Here is a 23,352-nt window from a genome sequence, read left to right on the forward strand (position 1 = left end):
ACATTCAGTACACAGCACGCTGCATTTACTACCGAGTTCCCTCTTGAAATAGTGGCATTTTCAATTCTACTCGATCATTTATTAACTTAGAAGCTATATAGATTGCAGTAACTTTTCCCGCCACAAAGTTAAATACAGATGAAGAAGGTTTGGCACACCTAACTTTTCCTCCCATAGAAATCTATAACCCTCCCATCATGAAATCTAACTGCCTCTTGAATGATTCCAGAGCTTTTGCCTCCACTGAAGACCACTCCAGGTATTAATCACTTTGTAGTCAAGTGCTTCCTGACATCAGTCTTGAACTTGCATTTTACCAGTTAGTATTTGTGGCCTGCAGTCTTGATTTATCTTGAAAATAGTTCTCAGGATTAACTTTTCTAGTCCACTTAGTGGGGAGCTGATGAAAAACTACACATGGTCTCCCTGTGTGTGCTAGTTCACCGAGAACTTGCCAGTTAATGTCATCAATCAGACGATCGAATGCCCGAAAGCGGCCTCCTGGTTTGAAAAGCATGAAAGCATCGAACATGTCAACCAAAGGTCCCTTTCAGGACCAACCAACCAAGATAATCGGCCTGGCACTCCGCATTTATCAACTCAATATTGAATCTAGAGCGAGTTGTGAGGTCTTGTCAAGGGAACTTAGAACGCAAATGATCAACGTTCCTGCCCTCCAAGAAACCAACCTTCTTGAACCCAACCAACACCGGATCCATGGATTCAACATGATAGTGTGACGATACCATGCAAAATATGGTATGGCCACATACATCCAGGCCGACCTAATTACCAAAGCTGAAGAAATCCCGCCGGCAGACAGCTCACCGTTTTCCATCTAATCAGAGTGGGCAAGCTGACCGTCATGAACGTCTACAAGCCGCTGATGGAGACATGGCCAACCATCGCCCTACCAACCGTTAACCACCCAGCCATCTACATCGGCGATTTCAACAGCCACCACTACATGTGGGGCTACCAAAAAGTAGACCGAGGGGGTGAACCACTGGAAGACTGGGTGCTGTCCTCCGATGTCCATCTCGTCTACGATGCCAAACTCCAGGCACCTTTTTTTTCCCGCTGGCAGAAGGAATACTCACCGGACCTCTGTTCATGACCAGTGACAGCAAAGGATAGCCACTCAATTCAATTCAATGTTATTTGTCATATATGCAGCAGACGTGTGTACTGCACAATGAAATGTTGATTTTTACAAGTCCTCCCAACATTGGAATAAATATGGCATAACAATGATAAAATACTAATAGAAATACAGTAATAATAAATAAAACAGTAATAAATAATAATAAATTATACATTCATGAGTCTTATGGCCTGGGGGTAGAAGCTGTTTCGAAACCTGCTGGTACGAGACCGTATGCTTCGATATCTCTTACCGGACGGGAGCAGGGTGAAGAGGTTGTGGCTGGGGTGGCTCGCGTCTTTAATGATTCTCAGGGCCTTCCCCCGGCACCTCTCGGGGTAGATATCCTGGACAGCAGGTAGTTTAATTCACCTGCTCCTGGAAGATTCTTAAGAACTTTACCCACTCACAACACCGAGCCAGCATCGCACATATAGGGACCGAGGTGCCGAAACCAAGGTGGAACTTCCGTAAGGCTTCATGACCCACCTTCACGAACATTGTCAAGGACACAATCCAGTGAATACCATCGTCCCCAAACAACTACGACTGTTTTGCTCGATTGCTGAAAGTGGGGGCCGCCAGAAGCATCCCGCGCGGCCAGAGGAAAGAATACATGCCATGCTGGTCCCAGGAGAGCGAGAGACTACTGGCAGAGTTCAATGTCGCTCAAGACCCAGATACAGCAACAGCACTCATGGATTCCCTAGAAAACGGCAGATTAGCACGATGGCAAGAAACCACCGAAAACCTGGATTTCTCACACTCCAGCAGGAAACCCTGGAACCTGCTCCGTCGGCTTGGCGCCACCTCACTGCCCCCACATGAAGCACCAAAGGTCCGTGTAGATGCCTTTGTAACCTGCCTCCTAACCAACTCAAAGTCAACGACTACCACCAAAAACAAATGCTGAGTGAGAAAGCAGCTTAAGCTCTCTCTGCAAAAACCCGCTCCGGACACCACCTATTCGGCAGCCTTCACCACCGAAGAGGTGGACACAGCACTGACAGCCACGAAGTCTGGAAAGGCTGCTGGGATCGATGGCATCTACCCAGAATTGCTCAAGAACCAGGGCCCAAATAGACGGATGTGTCTTGCCAAACTCACCTCCAATATCCGTGACACTGGGATAATCCTGGAAGTCTGGTGCCATTTCAAACTCGTTGCCATCCTAAAGCCAGGAAAACCAGCCAATGATCCCAAAAGCTATTGGCCCATTGCCCTTCTGTCGAATGGCTCATACGTAACTGGATAAAACTGGTTTTAGAAGCCGCTCACCCAAACGAGCAGGGGAGCTTCAGAGAGGGAAGAAGCTGCTCTGATCAGGTCCTTGCAATAATACAATACAATACAAATCGCTTTATTGGCATGATAAGGTACATCTTATGTTGCCAAAGCATCAAAATACATTTATGGTTGAACACATAAACGCGGTTCCATTCATACAGTGTTTAAACAGGTATATCCTTGAGTTTATAAATATATTTTCGCCTTGTTTATATATACTCTTGTCTTAGTTTACTGGTTGTCTCTCTGTTCATGGCAAGCTGTAACATAGTGTGCCGCCAGTGTTACACAGCTTCTCTCCTCCCCCAGTAGGAATGGGAGTTTTTGGTTGTCAGTCAGATTTCTGAATTCAGGGCATATTTGTGAGAATTTTTGATAGAAATTCTCTCTGATGCCCTGATATTTTCCACAGGCTGTGAGGAAGTGCATCTCTGTCTCAACTACTCCCTGACTGCAGTGAGAGCATATCCTGTCTTCTCTTGGCAGCCTGGTCTGCCTGTGTCTGCCTTTTTCGATCGCTAGGCTATGTTCGCTAAGTCTGTACCTTGTCAAGGTTCTTCTCAGTTTGTTATCCTTTACCATGGTCAGGTAATCAGCTATGTTGTATTGTCTGTTTAGGACCAAGTAGCAATTGAGTTTGCTTTGGGTTTTTGTTGTTTCTGCCCAATATGACAGATATTTTTCCTTTTGCTCAGCGACGATTGTGTTGGGTCGAATTCTTTGTGTTACCCTGTCACTGTCCTGGGGCTGGTTATTGTTAGTATTGTTATTAGTTACTTTATTGAGTCCCAGGACTAGTTGACTGAGGGTATTCTTCTTTATGGTCAGCTCTTGGCATTTCAGGGCGTCGTAGTGATAGCATTGGGGGTTGCTCATTTGTAGGTGATTCCAAAATTTGGTGGCTCTTTTTTGGATAGTGATTATTAATGGGTATTGGCCTAGTTCCGCCCTGCATGCGTTGTTTACTGTTTTCCTTTGAGTCCGGAGGATACTTTTACAGAATTCCGCATGTAGGATCTCAATTGGGTGTTTGTCCCATTTTGCAAAATCTTGTTGTGTTAGTGGTCCCCAGACCTCACTGCCATAGAGTGCAATTGGTTCAATTACTGATTTGAAAATTTTGAGCCAAATGCTAATTGGGATTTCTATTTGGATTGATTTTTTGATGGCATAGAAAGCCCTTCTTGCTTTCTCTTTCAGTTCACTCACAGCCAGTTTGAAGTTTCCCGTAGAACTGATTTTTAAGCCCAAGTATGTGTAGTGAGTGGTTTGTTCAATTTTGGTTGTTCCTACTGTGAAATTTATTGTGGGTCCATGTTGTTTGGATCTTTGCTGGAACACAAGGACTTTGTTTTTTTGGGGATTTATTGTCAGGGCCCAAGTCTGGCAGTACGACTCCAGCAGGTCCAGGTTCTGCTGTAGACCCTCCTTAGTTGGTGACAGCAGAACCAGGTCGTCGGCATAGAGGAGGAATTTAACCTTGGATTCATATAGGGTGAGGCCGGGTGCTGTAGATTGTTCAAGTAGTTTTGCCAATCCATTAATGTAAATATTAAAGAGTGTCGGTGAGATTGGCGAGCCCTGCGTCACCCCCCGCCCCTGTGGGAAGTATTTTGTTTGTTTGTCTCCAATTTTAACTGCACATTTATTGTTTGTATACATTGATTTAATTACATCATATGTTTTCCCTCCTACCCCGCTTTCGATAAGTTTCAGGAATAAACCGTCATGCCAGATGGAGTCGAAAGCCTTCTGGAAATCTACAAAGCATGCGTAGATTTTGCTTTTGTTATGGTGAACGTGTTTGTCAATTAGGGTCTGTAGGGTGAAGATATGATCGGATGTTCTATAGTTTGGCAGGAATCCAATTTGGCTTTTACTCAAGACATTGTGCTCTTCAAGGAAGTTTATAAGTCTTTTGTTTATGATGCTACAGAATACCTTCCCCAGGTTACTGTTTACACAGATGCCTCGATAGTTGTTTGGGTCGATTTTGTCCCCACTTTTGTATATGGGTGTTATGAGTCCTTTGTTCCAGATGTCAGGGAAATAACCGACACTCAGAACCAAGTTGAAGAGTTTTAGGATAGCCAGTTTCAGTTTGTCGTCTGCGTGTTTAATCATCTCGTTTAGTATGCCGTCTGTCCCGCAAGCTTTTCCTGGTCGCAGGTCCTTGAGTTTTTCAAGAAGTTCTTTTTCTGTTATTATGGCGTCTAGCGGGTTTTGGTTATCTTTTATGGCCATTTCAAGCTTTTCAAGTTTTTTGCGTATTTGGTGTTGCTCTGGTCCTAGTGTGTTTTTCTGGTATAATTTTTCAAAGTGGTTTACCCATGTGTCCCCATTTTGAATGGACAAATCGTCGTGTTGTTTTTTGTGTAGTGTTTTCAAGTTGTCCCAGAAACAATTCGACTCAATGGATTCCTCCATGGAGCTGAGTGTATTCTTAATAAATTGCTCTTTTTTGGTCCTGAGTGTGTTTCTGTATTGTGTTAGCGTCTGACAATAAGTAAGGCGTAATTCCTCGTTTTCTGGATGTCTGTGTTTTTGGTTTGATAGTTTTCTAAGTTTTTTCCTCATGTTATGGCAATCATGGTCAAACCATTTTTCATAGTTTTTTGTTTTGGGTTTGTTCTTGCGAGCTTTCAAGTTTGCATTTGTTGCCAAATTATCAAAAATATTGTTTAGTTTACTAACTGCCCGGTTTACGCCTTCTTTATTGTGAGTGTATATGTTATCCAGAAAGGTGTCTAAGAGAGCTTGAGTTGATGCATTGCTAATTGTTTTCTGGTATTTTTCCGTGTCGTTTTTGGCCCATCTGTACGATTTTTTGGTGTTGTACAGTTTACTGGGTTGTGTTTCTATGTTGTTTGTTTCTGTCTTTTTGAGAAACATAGTAATTTGACTGTGATCTGACAGTGTTGTTTGTGGTTTGACTGTGAATGCTCTGAAAGAGGATGGGTCCAAGTCTGTAATCATATAGTCTACTGTGCTGCAGCCAAGAGGTGAGCAGTAGGTCGATCTTCCTAGGAGGTCTCCTATGAACCTACCATTGACAATGTACAGACCCAGGTTTCGACAGAGCTGTAGTAGCTGTTTACCGTTGGTATTTGACTGCTTGTCGCAGTTATGCCTGTATGGAAGGGAAGGGATGTCAAAGTGGTTATTCCCGAATACGTAATTGTTTCCCTGATTATTGGTGAAGTCTGGTTCTTCGCCCGTTCTTGAATTGAGGTCCCCACAGATCAACACGTTCCCCTGGGCCTGGTATTGGATAATTTCCCCCTCCATGTTGGAGAAGGTGTCCTCTTTGTAGTACGGGGAATCGATTGGAGGGATATAAAGTGCGCAAATGTAAACATCTTGGGTGTTTGAGATAATCTCCCTCTCAAGTTTGAGCCACATATGGTTTTCGCCCTTTTTTATAAATTTGATGTAATTCTTAAGTTCTGTTTTAAACCAGATCAGTATGCCTCCGGAGTCTCTGCCTTGGGTTACACTTGGTAATTTATTGGAGGGGACCACTAGCTCAGTGTACCCTTGGGGACAGCCGGTGTGTCCTTTTCCTTTATACCAAGTTTCCTGTAAAATGATAATATCTAGATCTTTAGTTTCCTCTATGAACTCTGGGGTCCTACTCTTCACTTCTCGCAGTGAAGAGCGTAGACCTTGGATATTCCAGGTCGAAATATATAAGGATTTCATGTTAAGTTTTATCTTTTTCTATGATAGGTTAAAGAGTGGTACGTGTTTGTCGTGTCTAAGTGTGGGGAAAAAAAAGATCACCCCAGTTGTCTACAAAAGTTAATACAATTTGGTTACAGTTCTTTCTATTAATTAGTCCTTGATCCATAAGGTGGAAGTAGATGCTGCTGCACATCTGCTTATTGTCTCTTAATGGATTGTTTCTGTCTGAGGTATTGCGTACGTCCTGTGCATCTCTCCCTCTGTCTGGCTGGTAGCGGTCCTATTCCCCTGTGGGACAGGAGTGGTGCAGGTCTGATAATGTTGTTTTGCATGGGGATCCTCTCCGGTCTCGGTTGGTGTGGTGGTGGTCTTTGTAGTGTTCCTGATATGTACCCCGCTGATCTCTGGTGGTCGGGGGGGGGTCCTCTTGGAGTCTGGGTATGGACCCGGTTAAAAGCGACGTCCTTCAGGGCTTTAGCAAAGATCGATATTTTTTGCCTTTGGATGTGGACGTGGTCGTAAAGACATTCTTCATCGAGGGTGGGGTGTTGGGCCAGGTGTACGTTGTGGTTTGATTCGCATTCTGTTGCTATGCTGGCATTTATCTCATGAATTGTGTTGTTGTTGAAGTCTGTTCTCGGCAATATTGTGGAAACAGTGATTCTAGTGTTTGGAAATGTACTGCTTGCCTTCCTAATCATTGCTCTGAGCGATGTTGCTACCTCTTTCTGTTTGGCCTTTAGGTCATTTGTGCCCGTGTGTATTATTATGTGTTGGGGGGAGCCTAATCTGGCTTTGGTCAGCCATCCCATGGCTCTGTCTGTTGTTGGGCACCAAATCTTTTCTACTTTACTTCTAGGGAAGAGCTTTTTCTCCCATAGAAATTTCCCATTTGAGTCTATGAGTATTACGACGTCAGCCTTGTTTGTGTTTACTGTCTGGTGGCTTTCGCCTGGACTCATAGTGTGTGTGCTGGGCTGGGGTGTCTGGTGTGTGCGTACCTCTTGTGAGCGGCTCGCTTGTGGTTCCATGGTGGTGGGGGAAGATTGCGAGTCAGCATGCTGGTCGGTCTGTGTGGCACCCCTTGTATTGTGTGTCTGTTGCTTTTGTTCCGTGTGGGAGTGCAGCCGTTCCGTCCGGCTCTGTCTTGTCTTATCTCTAGTCTCTGGTTGCTGGTCTAATGGTGTTTTCTCTCCTCTATGGCTCTCTTCTTTTTCCTGCAGCTCTTTCACCTGATTCTTAAGTAGATTCATCTGGTTATCAAGTCTGTTCAGCTCTCTCTTGTGTCTCTCCCTCTCCTGCTTTTGTTTGTCATTCAATTTGAGGACCTCCTCTCTAAGTTTAACCATCTCTATCTCTAATTGATAAAATTTATCTTTTGGTTGTATCTGGCTGTGTGATCCCGGGGTATGTGTCTGGTCGGCCCTGGAAGGCTCACTCACTTCCTGGCTAAGCTGGTCGGCCCTGGAAGGCTCACTCACTTCCTGGCTATGCTGCTCTTCTCTTGGTGGGCTGGGAATGGTAGGGGAACTATGTGTGGCTTCCTCCGTGGTAGTTATGCTGGGGTTTGTCAGTTGTATCGTGTGGCTGTGGTTCCCCGGGGTTAGTGTCTGGTTTGAACTGTGTGGCTCGTTCATCCCTTGACCATGCAGATTTTCTCCTGGTAAGTTGTCAATGTTGGGGGGAGTGCGGGCCACTCTGGGGCTGTTCATTCCCCTCGTAGTTGATCTTTTCAGTGTCCTGAAGGCCGTTGCAAATTTGTCGAGGTTGCCTTGCACTAATATTGTTCCGGTATTGTACGCGTTGACAGTCGTGATTGAACTGTCTCCTGGTGTGTTAATTTTCATTATGGACCCATTTGCAGTATTTTTTAGCTTAACACTGGTATAGTGTGATTTTATTGCTCTGATCCAAGCCGCTGGCTGATCTGAGTAGAATATGAGGTTACTTTTTGTCCCATTGTTGTAACAGTCAGTAAAGAGAGTTTCTGGTTTTTCTCTCATCTGAGCATGCTTGATCGTTTTTATAGCTTTTTTTGTGGTGTTGGGGGGAATCTGGAAGCGGGGCTGTTGTGGATCTTCTGATTCGCTCATTTTTGGTAAAGTATTGTTGATCTTAGAATAAGCTTTTCTGGGGCCCCGGGTTTGGTGTTACCCTCTCCCTGTTCGCGAACTTTCCCGGTCCCCCTCTCCGACCCCGTGGTCCCTGGGCCTCGGCTCCTGGGTTCACCCTTCTCAGGTCTGAGTCTGTGAGCCACTGTTTCCCGGTGCCTTCGGGCTGTTCCCCTCCCCCTCAGAGGTCTCTGGGCCTCTGTTTCGGCCTGGCTCCTCGGGCCTTTCCCTGGGCCTCCCTCCCTGGGCCCTGTACTCACGGTCTTGGTTGCGAGCCTTCTGGTTGCTCTCCTTCTCCTCAGAGGTCTCTGTGCCTGCTGGCCTGGCTCCTCGGGCCTTTCCCGTGCTGGATTGTTGGGCTGTGGCCCGAGTCCCCTCGGCTGTGCTGATTGCTGGATTTCCGGGCTGCGTTCCGAATCTCCTCGGCTGTGCCGATTTCTGCGATGCGGCCCGAGTCCTCTCCGCTGTGCCGATTGCCGGGCTGCGTTCCGGATCTCCTCGGCTGTGCCGATTTCTGGGATGCGGCCCGAGTCCCCTCGGCTGTGCAGGTTGCTGGACCACTGGGCTGCGGCCCGAGTCACCTCGCCTCCTCGAACTCGGTCCCGATGCCGCCGACTCAACCACCGCTGCTGAAGCCCCGTGTGGCTGCCGTTCACTGGTTTGTGTAGTTCTTCTCTTGTTTCTTTTTTTTTTGCTTTGGCTTTTTTTTTTCCTCTATTTTCCTCTGGGTTTTTTTTTCTTTGGTAGTCTTTCTGGCGGTCTTTTCCTTCTCTACTTTGTCTAGACTAATCTAAACTTAAACTAACCTAAACTAAACTAACTTAACTAGAACTAAATTTAATTTTAAAACCTTTTTAAAAATTGAAATGAAATGAAACTTTTTTTTTTCCCCACTTTAGACACTAAAAACACTAAAATCTCAGCAGCCCATCTTCAGCATGTGTATTCACTCCGTCTGCAATTCTCTCTCCCCATGTCCTACCAACATTGAGGCAGGGTTCCAGAAGCAGCTGAAGACTGGAGCTGCCTTCATTGACTTGTCATCGGCATATGACACTGGTGCGAAGGCCTGCTACTGAAGCAGGCTTATCAACACCCTAATGAGCAGCCATAAGTTCCGTGTCTATCTTGGTGACAAGACCAGCCGAACACGAATGCTCAACAATGGCCTGCCAACAATGGATTGGTGCTCGCACCAGCCTTTTTCAATATCTATACGGTGGGTATGCCCGCGAATGAATCCTGGAAGTTCACCTAGGCTGATGACATAGCACTGCTGATGCAGGCATCAATACTAGAGGAAGCAAGTAGGATGCTCACAAGTGACCTGGACCTACTGGAATGCTTCTTCTGGACCTGGTGCCTCCGTCCCAATCCAGAGAAGACAGTTGTGCCGGCGTTTCATCTGAACAACAACGCCGCCGGGAAAGAACTCAATATTTCCTTCGGCAGAAAGCGACTTACCCATGAATCCCACCCAAAATACCTGGGCGTCACCCTGGACAGGATTCTCACCTGTCCGTCTCATCTCACCAACACTGGCCAAAACGTTAAAACCAGGCTGAACCTGGTCCGAAAACTCGCCAGAACGTCAAGGGGGAGCACAGCCAGAACATTTTGTACCGCAACAGTGGATCTAGTCTACTCTGCCACAGAATACTGGTCTGCCTCATGGTCCTGCAGCCACCACACAAAAATCATAGACGTGCAGCTAAATGCTGCCATGAGGATGGTGTCAGGGACGCTTAAGTCCACTTCAAATGAGTGGCTCCCGGTGCTGTCCCACATTGCCCCACCTGCCATTCGCCACGACTCCACCGTGCTCCGTGAGATGGACACAATCATCAGCAACAGCAACCTTCCCATTCACCAAGACTTGAAAACCCACCACAAAATCGCTTAAAATCACGTCGGCCATCCTGGGAAAGAGCAGCCAATATTCATGCAGCTGGTATCAACCCACTATCCAGATGGGTGGAATCGTGGGACACATGCAACATAAAGAACCAACATCTCTTCACTAACCCAACAGCAGAGGTCCCTGGCTTCAACCTCCCTCGAAGACAGTAGACAGCGCTCAACCAAATCCGCACAAGGCATGGACGGTGCAGCCACCTGCTCCACAAGTGGAAGATGAGAGACGACCCAAAGTGTGACTGTGGCCATGAGTTCCTGAACACATCACACCAACTTGCCCACGAAGATCAGTTGGGTGAGGCACCTCATTTCTCCACTCGGCATCTCAGGGGGCCATCGAATGGATAGCCTAACTCGACATCCCATTATAAGCTTTTCCCGTCATGCAAAAGCAGTAGTAATAGTAGCCCACTTAGTATCTTATACACCTCTTACATTCACTTTTTTTCTAACCTTTCCTCAGAACTCAGTCCTCTAAAACTAAGGATTAAACTCATGGCCCTTCTGCTTCCAGGGCTTTGATGCTGTCTTTGAACCTTAGTAACCAGAACCTAAACAATATTCAAAGCACAGCTCCATTATCCTCAAGTTATATTTGCTTACAAGCTGGACATTCAGCAAATGAAATCCTTTTTGATTAAGGAATATGGCCAGCTTTTAGGGAGGTGCCCTGATGACCAAATGTGTGCAATCTAATCGCACTTGCACTTGGGGGAAGCCAATGATTCCCAAAAAGCCAACAACCTGTACATATACAGGAGGGTATACATATCAGGAAAGGATGAACAGGCTGGGTCTCTTTTCCCTTGAAAAAAGAATGCTGAGTGGTGACCTAATAGAGGTCTTTAAAATTATGAAAGGTTTTCATAGACTGGATACAGAAAGAATGTTTCAACTTGTGGGGAAGAGCATAACTAGAGGCCATCAATATAAGATAGTCACCAAGAAATCCAATAGGGAATTCAGAAAAAACTTCTTTACCCAAAGAGTGGTGTGAATGTGGAACTCGCTACCACAGTGAGTGGTTGAAGCGAAAAGTATAGATGCATTTAAGGGGAGGCTAGACAAGCATATGAAAGAAAAGGGAATAGAAGGTTATGCTGATAGAGTTAGATGAGGAAAGACGAGAGGAGGCTCGAGTGGAGCATAAACGCCGGCATGGACTGGTTGGGCCGAATGGCCTGTTTCTGTGCCGTATATCCTATGTAATCCTATGTAATGGATGCCAGATGGGCTAATATGTGCCATATCACCTGCCTGGAGGCAAAGAAGTTTAGGACCATTGTAACTTTGCTGTCAATGACAACGCATGGCCTCCTCATCTGTTGGGCTCCAGGCCAGATCACAGCAGTAACACAAGTGCAGTTACAGCCTCACAGTAAGCTGCACAAGCACTGCTCCTCTGAGAAGTTGAGGTATGTGACCCGGGTCCAGAAAAAGTTTAGGAGAAAACAATCTGTCCGCTTGGAGTATGTCCCAGGATGACTTATGGAAGGGTAGGATGACAAAAAAAAGACATATTTGGTCATGTAGTAATAAATTTGTAGTAAAGGTATATGGTGCCTGAACATAATGAAGAAACAATGCTTTAAGAGGATTAGATTACCTGATTCATCGGAGCAGTCTCCACAGTGATTTTTTCCATCACACTTTTCATCTATATAGGTCCAGGACTTCTGGTTGCCACACATAAAAACTAAATGTCTGGGGAGGCTGTTAGGCAGGTCTCCTGGTAAGGAAAGATAAAGATGTGGCAAAGTGTGTGATGGTCAAAGCTACTTCCATACATTTTTCATAAAATTACAGACAGTGGGGTAGAATTGCGATGGAGGTTTTCCTGATCTGCCAGTGTACTTTCAGCAGAAGATTGGCAGAGTCCCTGGAGAAATGGCAGAAATAGCCAGTTACTCTGTTTCTCTGGAGTTTCCAGCAATCTTAATCTCAAATTATTTTTTTAAATTATTTGTTCTTGGGCATGGGCAACACTGGCAGCACTTACGACCCATCCCTATTTGCTCTGACGGCATTAAGAGTCAGCCATACAATGTGGAATTGTAATCACATGTAGGTCAGACCAGGTAGGCAAGCTCCCTTCTATGAAGGACATTGACGAACCAGTTGGGTTTTTTCTGGAGCTAGTCTGCAAATTATTAGATTTATTCAATTGATTTCACAACTTGCCATGATATCTGAGTTACCAGTCCAGTACCATAACTATTAGGCTACACAGTTTCATTAGAATATGCTTTAGAAAGCTTTCTGGTGTTCTGGTGGGTAAAGGCACCAAGTGATGCAGTACTAAGCCACGCAGGCCAGAAGGTCCAGGTTTGATTCCCAGTCTGTGCTAAGTTAGCTAATCTCATATGGGTCAGAAATTTGAACACTACAATCGCTCTCAGCACCCTGGGAAAGATCAGTCAGGGTTCTCACTCTCAACTGCTATTCAGTGATCTCTTCTTGAAGTGTGTACTTGTGGGCATTAGGTGAGGGCAGCATTTAATAAGTTAATAATTTCACAGTACTGTTTACAACCTACCCATCCATGAGGGTCTCCAAGGCCGCAAATTTAATTCTGGAGGTGGGATGGAGGCGGGTCAGCTGGTTTCCTGGTTCCGGTCCTGCCCCCAGCTGCCTCTGCTCTACAGTCGTGATTTTCCCTTGATTGGCCTTGTTAAGCCCGCCTTACTGGCCAATTAACTGGAAGCGGGTCTGATGGCGTCATTTGATGATGCATCATCTGCCAGTTTCCTTAAAGGGACCATGCATCATTTTATTTTGACAGTTGATCTGTCAGTGTTTGACAGCATTGAGGTGCTGCAAACACTGACAATCACTGAACAAAGGTGAACACTTGCACCCAGGCTCTCCAATGACTCCCTCCATATGCTTATGGAGTGAGTCACAGCACGCAGGGAGGTTCTCTTCCCTTCCAAGGGCGGAAGAGACCTCCCCAGGACACTAACTTACCTTGCACCTCCACCCAACCCTTTCTATCTACTTTATCATTTCTCCATCTCACTAGCAACCCCTCACACTCACCCTCATCCTACTGCAAGCATACCAACTAACAACACACAAGGGTAGGCACTTGAGAGGTTTAGCAGATGTTCCTGTGAAGTTTCTGGTAATGTGTTGGCATACAGTGTAATTATCTTTTTCCAAAAGTGCCCCTTATTGGACAGATCTGAGCGCACATTGAGAAGTGTCTTACTGAGTTCCAGTGATTGTTCAGTCATAACTCTCCCCCACCCCCCACCCCCGTTATAGTGATTTGTGTGCATTTAATGGCTTGGACATTAAAGGGATGCTTCACAGTGCTGGTGTGAGATGGTGTCAACCTGGCGCATCAAGTGGCAGCCTGAGTTTACAGCATCAAGTGAAGAAAATCTAGCCATGGTGATGGCCTCCCGGCCAGCAATTTTTGTCAGGGGCTGGTGCCCTGTGTCCAGTGCAGCTTCAGGTGAGTGAGGAGGAGGTTGGCACTCCTGGTGCTGGTGCCGCTGTTGTGGCTGGCTGTGGTGCTGCCACGGCTGCTCTTCCTCCAAATCTGACGACCAGGATGAGAGGATGTAAATGGTTCCCATCCCATTGCTATAGATTTCAGTTGAGGCAAGAAGCTTGCAAGCGCACATTCGAAGTGGCCTGAGATTATTCCAATCAGGTCACACTGCAGATGGGTGTCAGCTTGAACAGTCACAAGGTCAGTAGATTTGCAAAATCTTATCTCAAACCTCCAACAACAAGGTTGTTGCATTTGATTGTCAGCCATGTTACAGGAGCACATTTAAAGTTCTGCACCAATAATGACTACAAATCATGTCCTCGAGAAACTCGTCTTCTTGCAGCTGGCCTGTTTCTGACAAGACGGGAAACAGGAGCCAGAAGCACGAAAATGGAAAACCACTATAAAAATAGGATTAGCAAGGCAATTAACAGTCTGTTAACTGCCTTAACTACCTGTCCCACCAGTTCCAGTCGGGTCAGTTTGGGAGTGGCTGACCCGACACTCACGAAAATCGGGTGGGGGTGGGATGGAGGCGGGTTGGCAGTCTGAAGCCATTTTTTCCGATTTTCACAACAGACCCACCTCCTCAGGGCTATTAAAATCAAGCCTCAAGCTTGATAATGTGCCATCATACCAACTACTATTCGGTAAAAAGATTGTGCTAAATAAACTATCTGAGGCAGCCCAATAACTCACTGATTAATTGTAATGCTTGAACACAGAGTGTGTGTCATGAATCTTATCATGACTCATGAAGTAACATGGGGCGGCCAGCTGGTGGTGCCGTCCAAGGAGTATAAATACTCGGGCGTGGGCCCAGCTTGCTCAGGATGTTTCTGTAACCAGGAACTAGTGATTGTAACTAGAAATCTCATGGTTTTGAAACAGTTGATTAAAGCTTTGTTTTATACTCAAACCAAGTGCTCAGTATTCTTTTTACATCAGTGTGCATCTTGTATTAATTGTGTATTTTTTCATAATTTTGCAAATTTAAAATGTGAATTTCTGCTACTGTCCCATGAGGCCAGCTGTTGCTTAGTTCCCTAGTTCTCCTGGTTTTACTCATTTGAATTGGTTCTTCAGGTTTGGGTTTGTTGCTGTGTTTTGGGTTTAAGATTATAAATATCACAGAGCAATTTCAACCCATAAGTGGAGTGCACTCATACAGTGAAAAAGAAAGAGTTTAGACACACAAGGAAACAGAGACAAGTTCAGACCCGCAGGAGGGTAGAGAGCAGTCCAGGCAGAAATAAGGAGAGTTCAGAATCACAGGGAGAGACAGTGCAGGAATATCAGACACAAAAAACAGGTAGAAATTGAGATGCAAAGTAAGGCAGGAAGTTTCAGATACAAAGGGAGAGACAAAAGTTCAGACATAGGGAGAGATAGAAGATCAGACACACAGGGAGAGAGAAGTTCTGATACACAAACCCTCAGTGAAGAAAAGCAGAACATAATAGAAGTGTCAAATGCCACCCACCATTGAAGGATGGTGCTGTTTATTTCCTGTTAAACTTTAATAGAAGATAAACAAAAAGAATGTTGACCATTAAGGCTGCCAATCTACAGACGAGAGCCGGCAAGAGAGAGGAAGAGATATGAACTCAGCAAATGATATACTGATAACAAGAATCTGAAGCTTTGGTCACTGACATTGTACCGGTGCTTAGGCCTAAGGGATGTAAACATGTAATTATATCTTCCACAAGACCAGTAAATACTGTACACAAATCAGCTTTCTATAATATGTTGCAGCAAAATAAATAACTAGTAATGTATCCTACAGTAAACCTTTGAGATAAAAAATTCAGATGTAACAAGAACCTTTTCCTATGTGCAAACGTGAATTGAAGATACTTGAGTAAAATACATACCACAGTACAAGTTTGATTCATCCTCCCCATTGCTACAGTCTACTTTGCCATTGCACATCTGTGTGGAAGTGATACAGGTTCTGCGGTCATCACACAGGAAGCCATCCGAGTTTGAGGTGGTTTTACACTGACGGGTTACTAAAGCAAAGAGACATGGGTAGATTAAAAATGCATTTTGGCTATTACTGGCAAGGAGAATTATATCACCTGTTGAAGCAACTGGTTTCCTTATTTTAGCTCTGTTGGTATAGAATAACTAATGTTGTGATTCTACTGCTAAGTTCAAAAACAGATTGAGGGCATTTTTCCCCAGATACTTTAGGTGCTAAAGAGCCTCCGAGGTGGCCAAGATGGGGATCTTAAGCTGCAACGCCGGTTTAGCTCGCGTTTAGCGCAAGACACCACCTTGGTGTGCTAGGAACGGCCGCCCAGAGGATCGTTAAGCAGCTGATTGCCGCTTAAATTGGCTGCTAGTGCTCATTCAGGAGGCTACATGGCATTTTGGTGGCTAGCACTTAAACGAACGCCCTCTCCTAACAGCGACCAACTGATTGGAAGTAAAGTAGTTGTTGCAGAGCATTTCGAGTGCTACTTAAAAGGTATATCACCTTTCACTGTTCACTTGCTGCTGGAGGTTTGAAGAGGACTTTTGAAACACATCGGGAGACTTTCTGGGACAGTTTGTCAAGACTTCACCAACACTCTCTGTATTAACATTTATTCCAGAAATTATCTGAGGGCTTCACCTAAAAAGAGTGAGTGCTGTGTTATTCTACCTTATTGGACACCTTATAGGAGTCACCAGGAGAAAGGGAGTGCTTGGTCATGGGCATTTTGCTAGGGGACCCCTTGGTTTACAGGAGGAATGGGAGGAGGACATGAGGCCAGGCAGAGCAGCACCAGCTGCTGCAGGAGAGAGGGACAGGAAGGCGAGGTGGACTCCTTCCCCCCTGCCAGCACAGGACATCCCTCCTCCTCTGGACCTCCTCCACCTTGACCTCCATTGCTGGGTCCAAGAACCTGTGTGCCCTCTCACATGGTCCCTGAGCCATCCTGAAACGGGCCGCTGTATGTCAGCCAGCCCACTCCACACCTTCAGTGGAAGTGGGTGCGTGGAGCCCACATATACTGTACCATGAAAATTGCTTCTGATCAATGCTTGAGTGCTAAACCTGCAGGTGTCTCTGCTTTAGCACCTGCAGGCAAGTTTAAATTATGGTAATCAGCAATTACGACCAAAATTGCATGCTAAAACCAGACTTTCAAATAGGCGTCTTATTTGCACAGCACCCATTTAGCGCCTGGTTTCATCCTTTCATTAAAATAACCCCCATTACATTTACTTTTTAATTATATAAGGAATATCAGATAGCTAATAGTGATTGCAAGGCAATAATCTCATTGAGGTGTTCAGATGACAACACAAACCATTACAACAAATCTTGAGTGACTTATAACTGTTATCTACAATCCCCAAATAAGATTGTACTCTTGAAATTACTTCTATCGGTCTGTGGTTCTTTTGTAAAGTAAACTGAATTCTTGAGGTTGGTTTATTCCATGTTGGCCCTTTTATAGGCAGACACAGATGGCCGGTTTGCAATGCATAGTTGATACACAATAACATGAGAGATTAATGATTATAGTGTAATCACTGGAAGTTTATTACATGACAAATCATCATTGATAATCCCCAGTTTCCATTGAACGATGAGTTACTTGGGCCAAATGATCTCTCCTATCTGTGCTTTTCTTTGTGATCTTTAGGAATTTCTGCTTGCTGGTTTTACTTGTGACTTGACAGGAAAACATCTCACCTGGTTTTAGTTTGAGTTATTGCACACATAACTCCAGACCACCCAATCAGTTACTTGCTTCTAGGGACAAACTCCAAGCACCTCAATCCAATTCTGCAAAACCCCCCCTCACCACGTGGGAGACTCCAGCCAACCGATTAATGGCCATTTGTCTGTTACCCTACAACTTCCCCCCTCCTTGTACCAGCTGCAGACCTGCACCAGATCCACTAGGGAAAATGTGTGTGAGGAATGGGGGTTGGGGTGGCATATGCTGTGATGGGCCTTCAATAACCACAAAACTAGAAGTTATAGACTTAAACAAGTTGGCTTTTAATCACTAAGATCAGAGCTAACATCTCAACACGCCGACTGGTTCACAGGAATGAGTCATACAGATCCTGGGATCTTTATGTAAGAGAAGTCAGGGGCAGAGCCAAGACCTGGAACCTCCCAGGTTAGTCGGGAAAGAGGAAGTGAAACTATACACAGTGGGGGAGGGTAATATACATGAGTGCAAAATGAATACAGGATCAAGACAAACAGATTTCATTACATTCACCCCTTCTATAGATTTAGTCCATCGGGGTGATGTTTCTTAAAAGTTGGTATAAGTGAGTCTGTCAGGAGGTTTTGCAGTTCTCAGTGATCGGCGCAAAGCCGGTTGGGGTGCCTCTAGGGGAATGGATTCTGGTTCCTCCGTTGTCCGGGCCTCCGCAGTGTCTTCCAGGTTATCTGCAGTGTCCTCCAGGTTAAAGTTGGGTATTGATACCTCTGGGCGTCCTGTCTCTTTGTAGTGTAGGTCTTCATCGGGTAGTCTCCCATCGTTCTCTCCGCTCCCCGAGGGAGCGAGGGCTTTTATGGAAACAGTGTCCTCTCACCCGTCAGAGTATTCGATATAGGCGTACTGAGGGTTTGCATGGAGGAGCTGTACCTTTTCCACAAGGGAGTCCGTTTTATGGCCTCTCACGTGCTTCCGCAATAGTACTGTCCCCGGAGACGTCAGCCATGCGGGTAGAGATATGCCCGAGGTGGATTTCCGGGGGGAAAACGAACATCTTTTCATGAGGGGTAGCGTTAGTGGCAGTACATAACAGAGACCTTATGGAGTGGAGCACGTCTGGGAGGACTTCCTGCCAGCGGGAGGTCGGAAGGCCTTTTGACTTTAAGGCTAACGTGACAGCCTTCCAAACAGTAGCATTCTCCCTTTCCACTTGCCCATTACCCCGGGGGTTGTAGCTAGTGGTTCTGCTAGTGGCTATCCCCTTCGAGAGCAAGAACTGGTGCAGCTCGTCACTCATGAATGACGTCCCCCTATCGCTGTGTGTGTAGTTCGGCATGCCAAACATGCAGAATAGATTACAGAGACACTTGATGACCGTGACACTGGTCATGTCTGGGCAGGGAATGGCGAAGGGGAAGCGGGAATATTCATCAATGATATTGAGGAAGTATACGTTACGGTCGGCAGAGGGAAGGGGTCCCTTGAAGTCCAGACTTAGGCGCTCGAATGGCCGTGTGGCTTTGATAAGGTGTGCACGGTCAGGCCTGTAGAAACGAGGCTTGCATTCCGCACAGATGCGACAGGCTCTGGTCTTTGCCCTGACCTCCTCGATGGAGTGCGGCAGATTGCGGGACTTTATAAAATGGTATAGTCGGGTGACCCCTGGGTGACAGAGGTCGTTGTGGAGACCCTGTAATTTGTCCGTATGAATGCTGGCACACATTCCCCGCGATAGGGCGTCTGGGGGTTCATTAAGGGCTCCCAGCCTGTACATAATATCATAGTCGAACGTGGATAGTTTGATCCTCCACCTGAGTATTTTGTCATTCTTGATTTTCCCCCTTTGTTTGTTATTAAACATGAAAGCCACCGACTGCTGGTCGGTGAGCAGGGTGAAACGTTTGCCGGCTAGGTAGTGTCTCCAGTGCCGCACTGCCTCCACTATAGCCTGTGCCTCCTTCTCAACAGAAGAGTGCCTGATTTCAGGTCCCTGAAGGGTTCGGGAGAAGAAGGCAACAGGTCTCCCAGCCTGATTGAGGGTCGCAGCTAAGGCAAAGTCTGACGCATCGCTTTCACACACTGCAGCCCTTTCAATGTCCTGTTTAATACTGGTGAAAGCCTCCCGAGCTTCAGCTGATAGTGGGAAGGATGTCGATTTAATGAGGGGTCGGGCCTTATCAGAGTAATTGGGCACCCATTGGGCATAATATGAAAAAAATCCCAGGCACCTTTTTAAAGCTTTGGGATTGTGTGGCAGGGGCAGTTCCTTTAGGGGGCGTAATCGGTCAGGGTCCGGTCCAATTACCCCATCTTCCACCACACAGCCGAGGATACAGAGACGGGTTGTGTTGAAGACACATTTATCTTCGTTGTAGGTTAGATTCAGCTTTAGGGCAGTTTTTAAAAATCTCGCAAGATTTAGATCGTGGTCTTGCTGGTTGTGCCCGCAGATAGTGACATTGTCCAGATAGGGGTAGGTAGCTTGTAGTTTATTCTCATCAACCATGCGGTCCATCTCACGTTGGAAGACCGAGACCCCATTTGTTACCCCGAAGGGCACTCTGAGAAAATGGTAGAGGCGCCCGATCGCCTCGAAGCCGGGGTATGGGCGGTCCTCCGTTCTAATGGGGAGCTGGTGATACGCGGATTTGAGGTCGATAGTCGAGAAGACTCGGTATTGCGCAATCTGGTTGACCATTTCTGATATGCGGGGTAAAGGGTAGGCATCCAGCTGGGTATAAATATTAACAGTCTGGCTGTAGTCAATTACCATCCGTTTCTTTTCGCTATTTTTAACTATGACTACTTGGGCACGCCACGGGCTGGTATTGCATTCAATAATGCCTTCCCGCAGGAGTCTGTCCACTTCCGCCTTGATAAAGTGTCTGTCTTCCAGACTGTACCGTCTACATTTGGTCGCTATGGGGCCTACAGTTCGGAGCGAGATTAGCGAATAAAGAGGGCGGGCTGATTTTTAAGGTTGATAGGCCACAGACTGAGTGGCAGCTGGGACCCGCCATATGCTAGCGTGACACTTTTGTGGTGGCACTGGAAGTCCAGGCCCAAGATTACATTAACACAGAGTTCTGGCATCACGAAGAGTTTAAAATCCTTGTAGTCCGTGCCTTTTACAGTCAGTGTTACCACACAGTAGCCCAAAATGTCCGAAGTGTGGGGCTTAGCAGCCATAGCAATTCTGCTCCATGTAGGGGTTACCATTAATGAGTGCCGCCGTACCAGGCTAGGGTGGATAAAACTCTCAGTACTCCCACAGTCAATTAAACATTTTGTTAAATTCCCGTTTACCTGTATGTCCATCATGGATTTTGTCAATGGGTGTGGCCTGGATTGATCCACCGTGATTGAAGCCACTGTTGGGCCCTGGGCGGCCGTTGAGTCGGGAAAATATGGTGGATCCCAAGATGGTGGCCCGCACAGCACGCTCGAGGCGGTGACGGAGTTGGGAATCGGATTCCGCCTGCAGACTTTGCTAAAATGCCCCTTTTTCTTACATTTGAAGCATGTAGCGTCCTTCGCTGGGCATCGTTGTCTGGGGTGCTTGGCCTGGCCGCAGAAGTAGCATTTCGGGCCTCGAGACATTGCCGCTGTAGTAGGACTCCTGGGTGAACTTCTGTGTGGGGACTCCGGCGGCGTAGAGCTGGTCTGAGACCTGGATGGGGAAGATGGCTGATTCCAAGATGGCTGCCCCCTCGGCGCGCATGAGGCGGTGAGGGCCGCATGGCCGGAAGAATAAGAGTCAGAGTTTCTCTGGGCAACGTCCAGCGATCGCGCAGTGGCCACTGCCTTTTTTAAGTCCAGGACCTCCTTCTCCAGCAGTCTCTGCCGGATATAATTTGATTTGAGGCCCGTGATGAAGGAATCGTGGACCAATTCATCAGAGTACGCGTTGGCCGTCACGGCCTTGCAGTTACAGTCCCGGACCAGGTCCTTTAGGCCCTGTAAGAAATCGTCCATTGATTCCTCTGGTCGCTGCCTGCGTGTAGCCAGCAGATGTCTGGCGTACACTTCGTTTACCGGCCTCTGGTATTGGGCCTTCAGGATAGTGATGGCCTCCGTGTAAGAGGTGGCGTCCCGGATGAACGAATAAATCCAATGACTTATGCGAGTAGTCAGTAGACTCAGTTTATCTACCTCACTAGCGGATGAGGCCCCCCCGAAGAGTTCGAAGCATTTGAGCCAGTGTCCAAATTGATTTGATGCTTCAGCAGAATGTGGATCCAAGTCCAGACGCTCTGGCTTTAGGAGTCGATCCATCCTAGTATTATTTAGTGATTAAAATTGATGGGCCTTCAATAACCACAAAACTAGAAGTTATAGACTTAAACAAGTTGGCTTTTAATCACTAAGATCAGAGCTAACATCTCAACACACCGACTGGTTCACAGGAATGAGTCATACAGATCCTGGGATCTTTATGTAAGAGAAGTCAGGGGCGGAGCCAAGAGCCAAGACCTGGAACCTCCCAGGTTAGTCGGGAAAGAGGAAGTGAAACTATACACAGTGGGGGAGGGTAATATACATGAGTGCAAAACGAATACAGGATCAAGACAAACAGATTTCATTACATGCTGCATCTACATTTTTCTACATTTCCTAGTTACAACAGTGACTACACTTCAAAAGTACTTCATTGGCTGTCATATACAGTATGTAAGCACAGAGCACTTCGAAGGTTCCTGCTGATTACCCAGCTTCTCATTAGGGCATTGGCTTGCTGAATTATCTGCAGTTGAGTGGGAAGAATCTCAGCTCCCATTGACATGCTTCATGTCTCATCAATGAGCCAGGCTGGCTGGTCAATCATCAACACCACTCCGGAATTGCGAACCTGGCTGGCTCAGTTATCTGATTACACAGTTCACTACATAGGAAGGACACACTTCCAACGCCCATCACCAAGTGTGTTACCTTGAAGTCAATTTGGCTACAGAGAGACCCTGTTTAGCTAACCCACCCCCCCCCCGCAAGAGAATGATCATCAAATTAATTAATACAAAGCTGGGGCATGCTAGTTTGATTTCAGGAAGCATAATGCAACAGAAGGAAGGTTATCATAAAAGTTATAATTTATTGTGACTTATACAAATTGCAATAACTGGCATTAATTGTATAACAGCTATACAGAGAAATAATTTATCAAATCCAGTCATCACAATGCACCAAAGCTATAGGACACAACAATAAAATACATTTGGATGTTCATACTGCATGAGATTAATGGACACAAGTGATCAATGAAAGACTGTTTCATAAGTGGAAGAACATGAGTAACACACAGTCACATGTGGCACATTATAGCCAATTGCCCTCACCTCAGCGGAGTCCAGATAGCTCACCACAGGCTAGATACTGAACTCCAGAGCTTCTTTATCTGTTTGGCTCAGCTGAGCTATTGGAGGAGGTAGAAAGACACTTCCAACAAATATGTAATAATATATATAGGCCAGGCACAAAACTTTCTAGCAGTGCTCTTCAGGCTGTTTCTTGACAAACTTGCAGAAGCGGTATCATCATTGTTAATCCTGTGTGAACATTTTCGTACTTCCATGACATGAGTACATTGACTGTCACCATTGTGACTGACCAGTGTCGGACCCAAAATAGAATAGCATGATTCTGCAAAGTATGTACTATGCAGTATAGGAAAGAACATGCTTTCAAAGCTGTATCTAATCTCTGTGGAGGAGGAGGAATAAACTGCTCAAGTTTCACTCCCATGATTATCATCTGAACCTTCTATGTTGTAATCTCTACCAGGTGGCCATTATTCTTAATGTAACAATATTTATTTTAAACAAGCTGAACACATTTGTATTATGGTTACATACTTGGCTGTTTGGGTGGTATTCCAAATACAATCGCACAGGCTAAAGCAGCGGCCATTGCCCCAAGAATGAGCATGGTTATACATGTGATTAAGAGGCATCTCCAGGGACAGCAGTTCCTGCAGTCTAAAAAAAAATGGGTTATATTAGGTCATCTTTCAAATGCTGGAATTTGTCCATGGTA

General features: G+C 45.9%; 1 protein-coding gene across 1 annotated transcript in view; it reads right to left on the reverse strand.

The window, feature by feature from the left end:
- The window catches only part of LOC147124605 (low-density lipoprotein receptor class A domain-containing protein 1-like), a 74,281-nt gene that overhangs the window by 8,175 nt on the left and 42,754 nt on the right, over positions 1-23,352 (reverse strand). Inside the window, exons 3-5 of the mRNA XM_085990228.1 lie at positions 23,172-23,294; positions 15,523-15,660; positions 11,750-11,872 (exon numbers count right to left, since the gene is read on the reverse strand). Of these exons, the coding sequence (XP_085846354.1) occupies positions 11,750-11,872; positions 15,523-15,660; positions 23,172-23,294 (384 nt within the window). The remainder of the gene's footprint in view (positions 1-11,749; positions 11,873-15,522; positions 15,661-23,171; positions 23,295-23,352) is intronic.

Source organism: Somniosus microcephalus, chromosome 1 (assembly GCF_052327205.1).
Source record: "Somniosus microcephalus isolate GS21.2 chromosome 1, FLI_Smic_1.0, whole genome shotgun sequence".
Classification (NCBI taxonomy): Eukaryota; Metazoa; Chordata; class Chondrichthyes; order Squaliformes; family Somniosidae; genus Somniosus; species Somniosus microcephalus.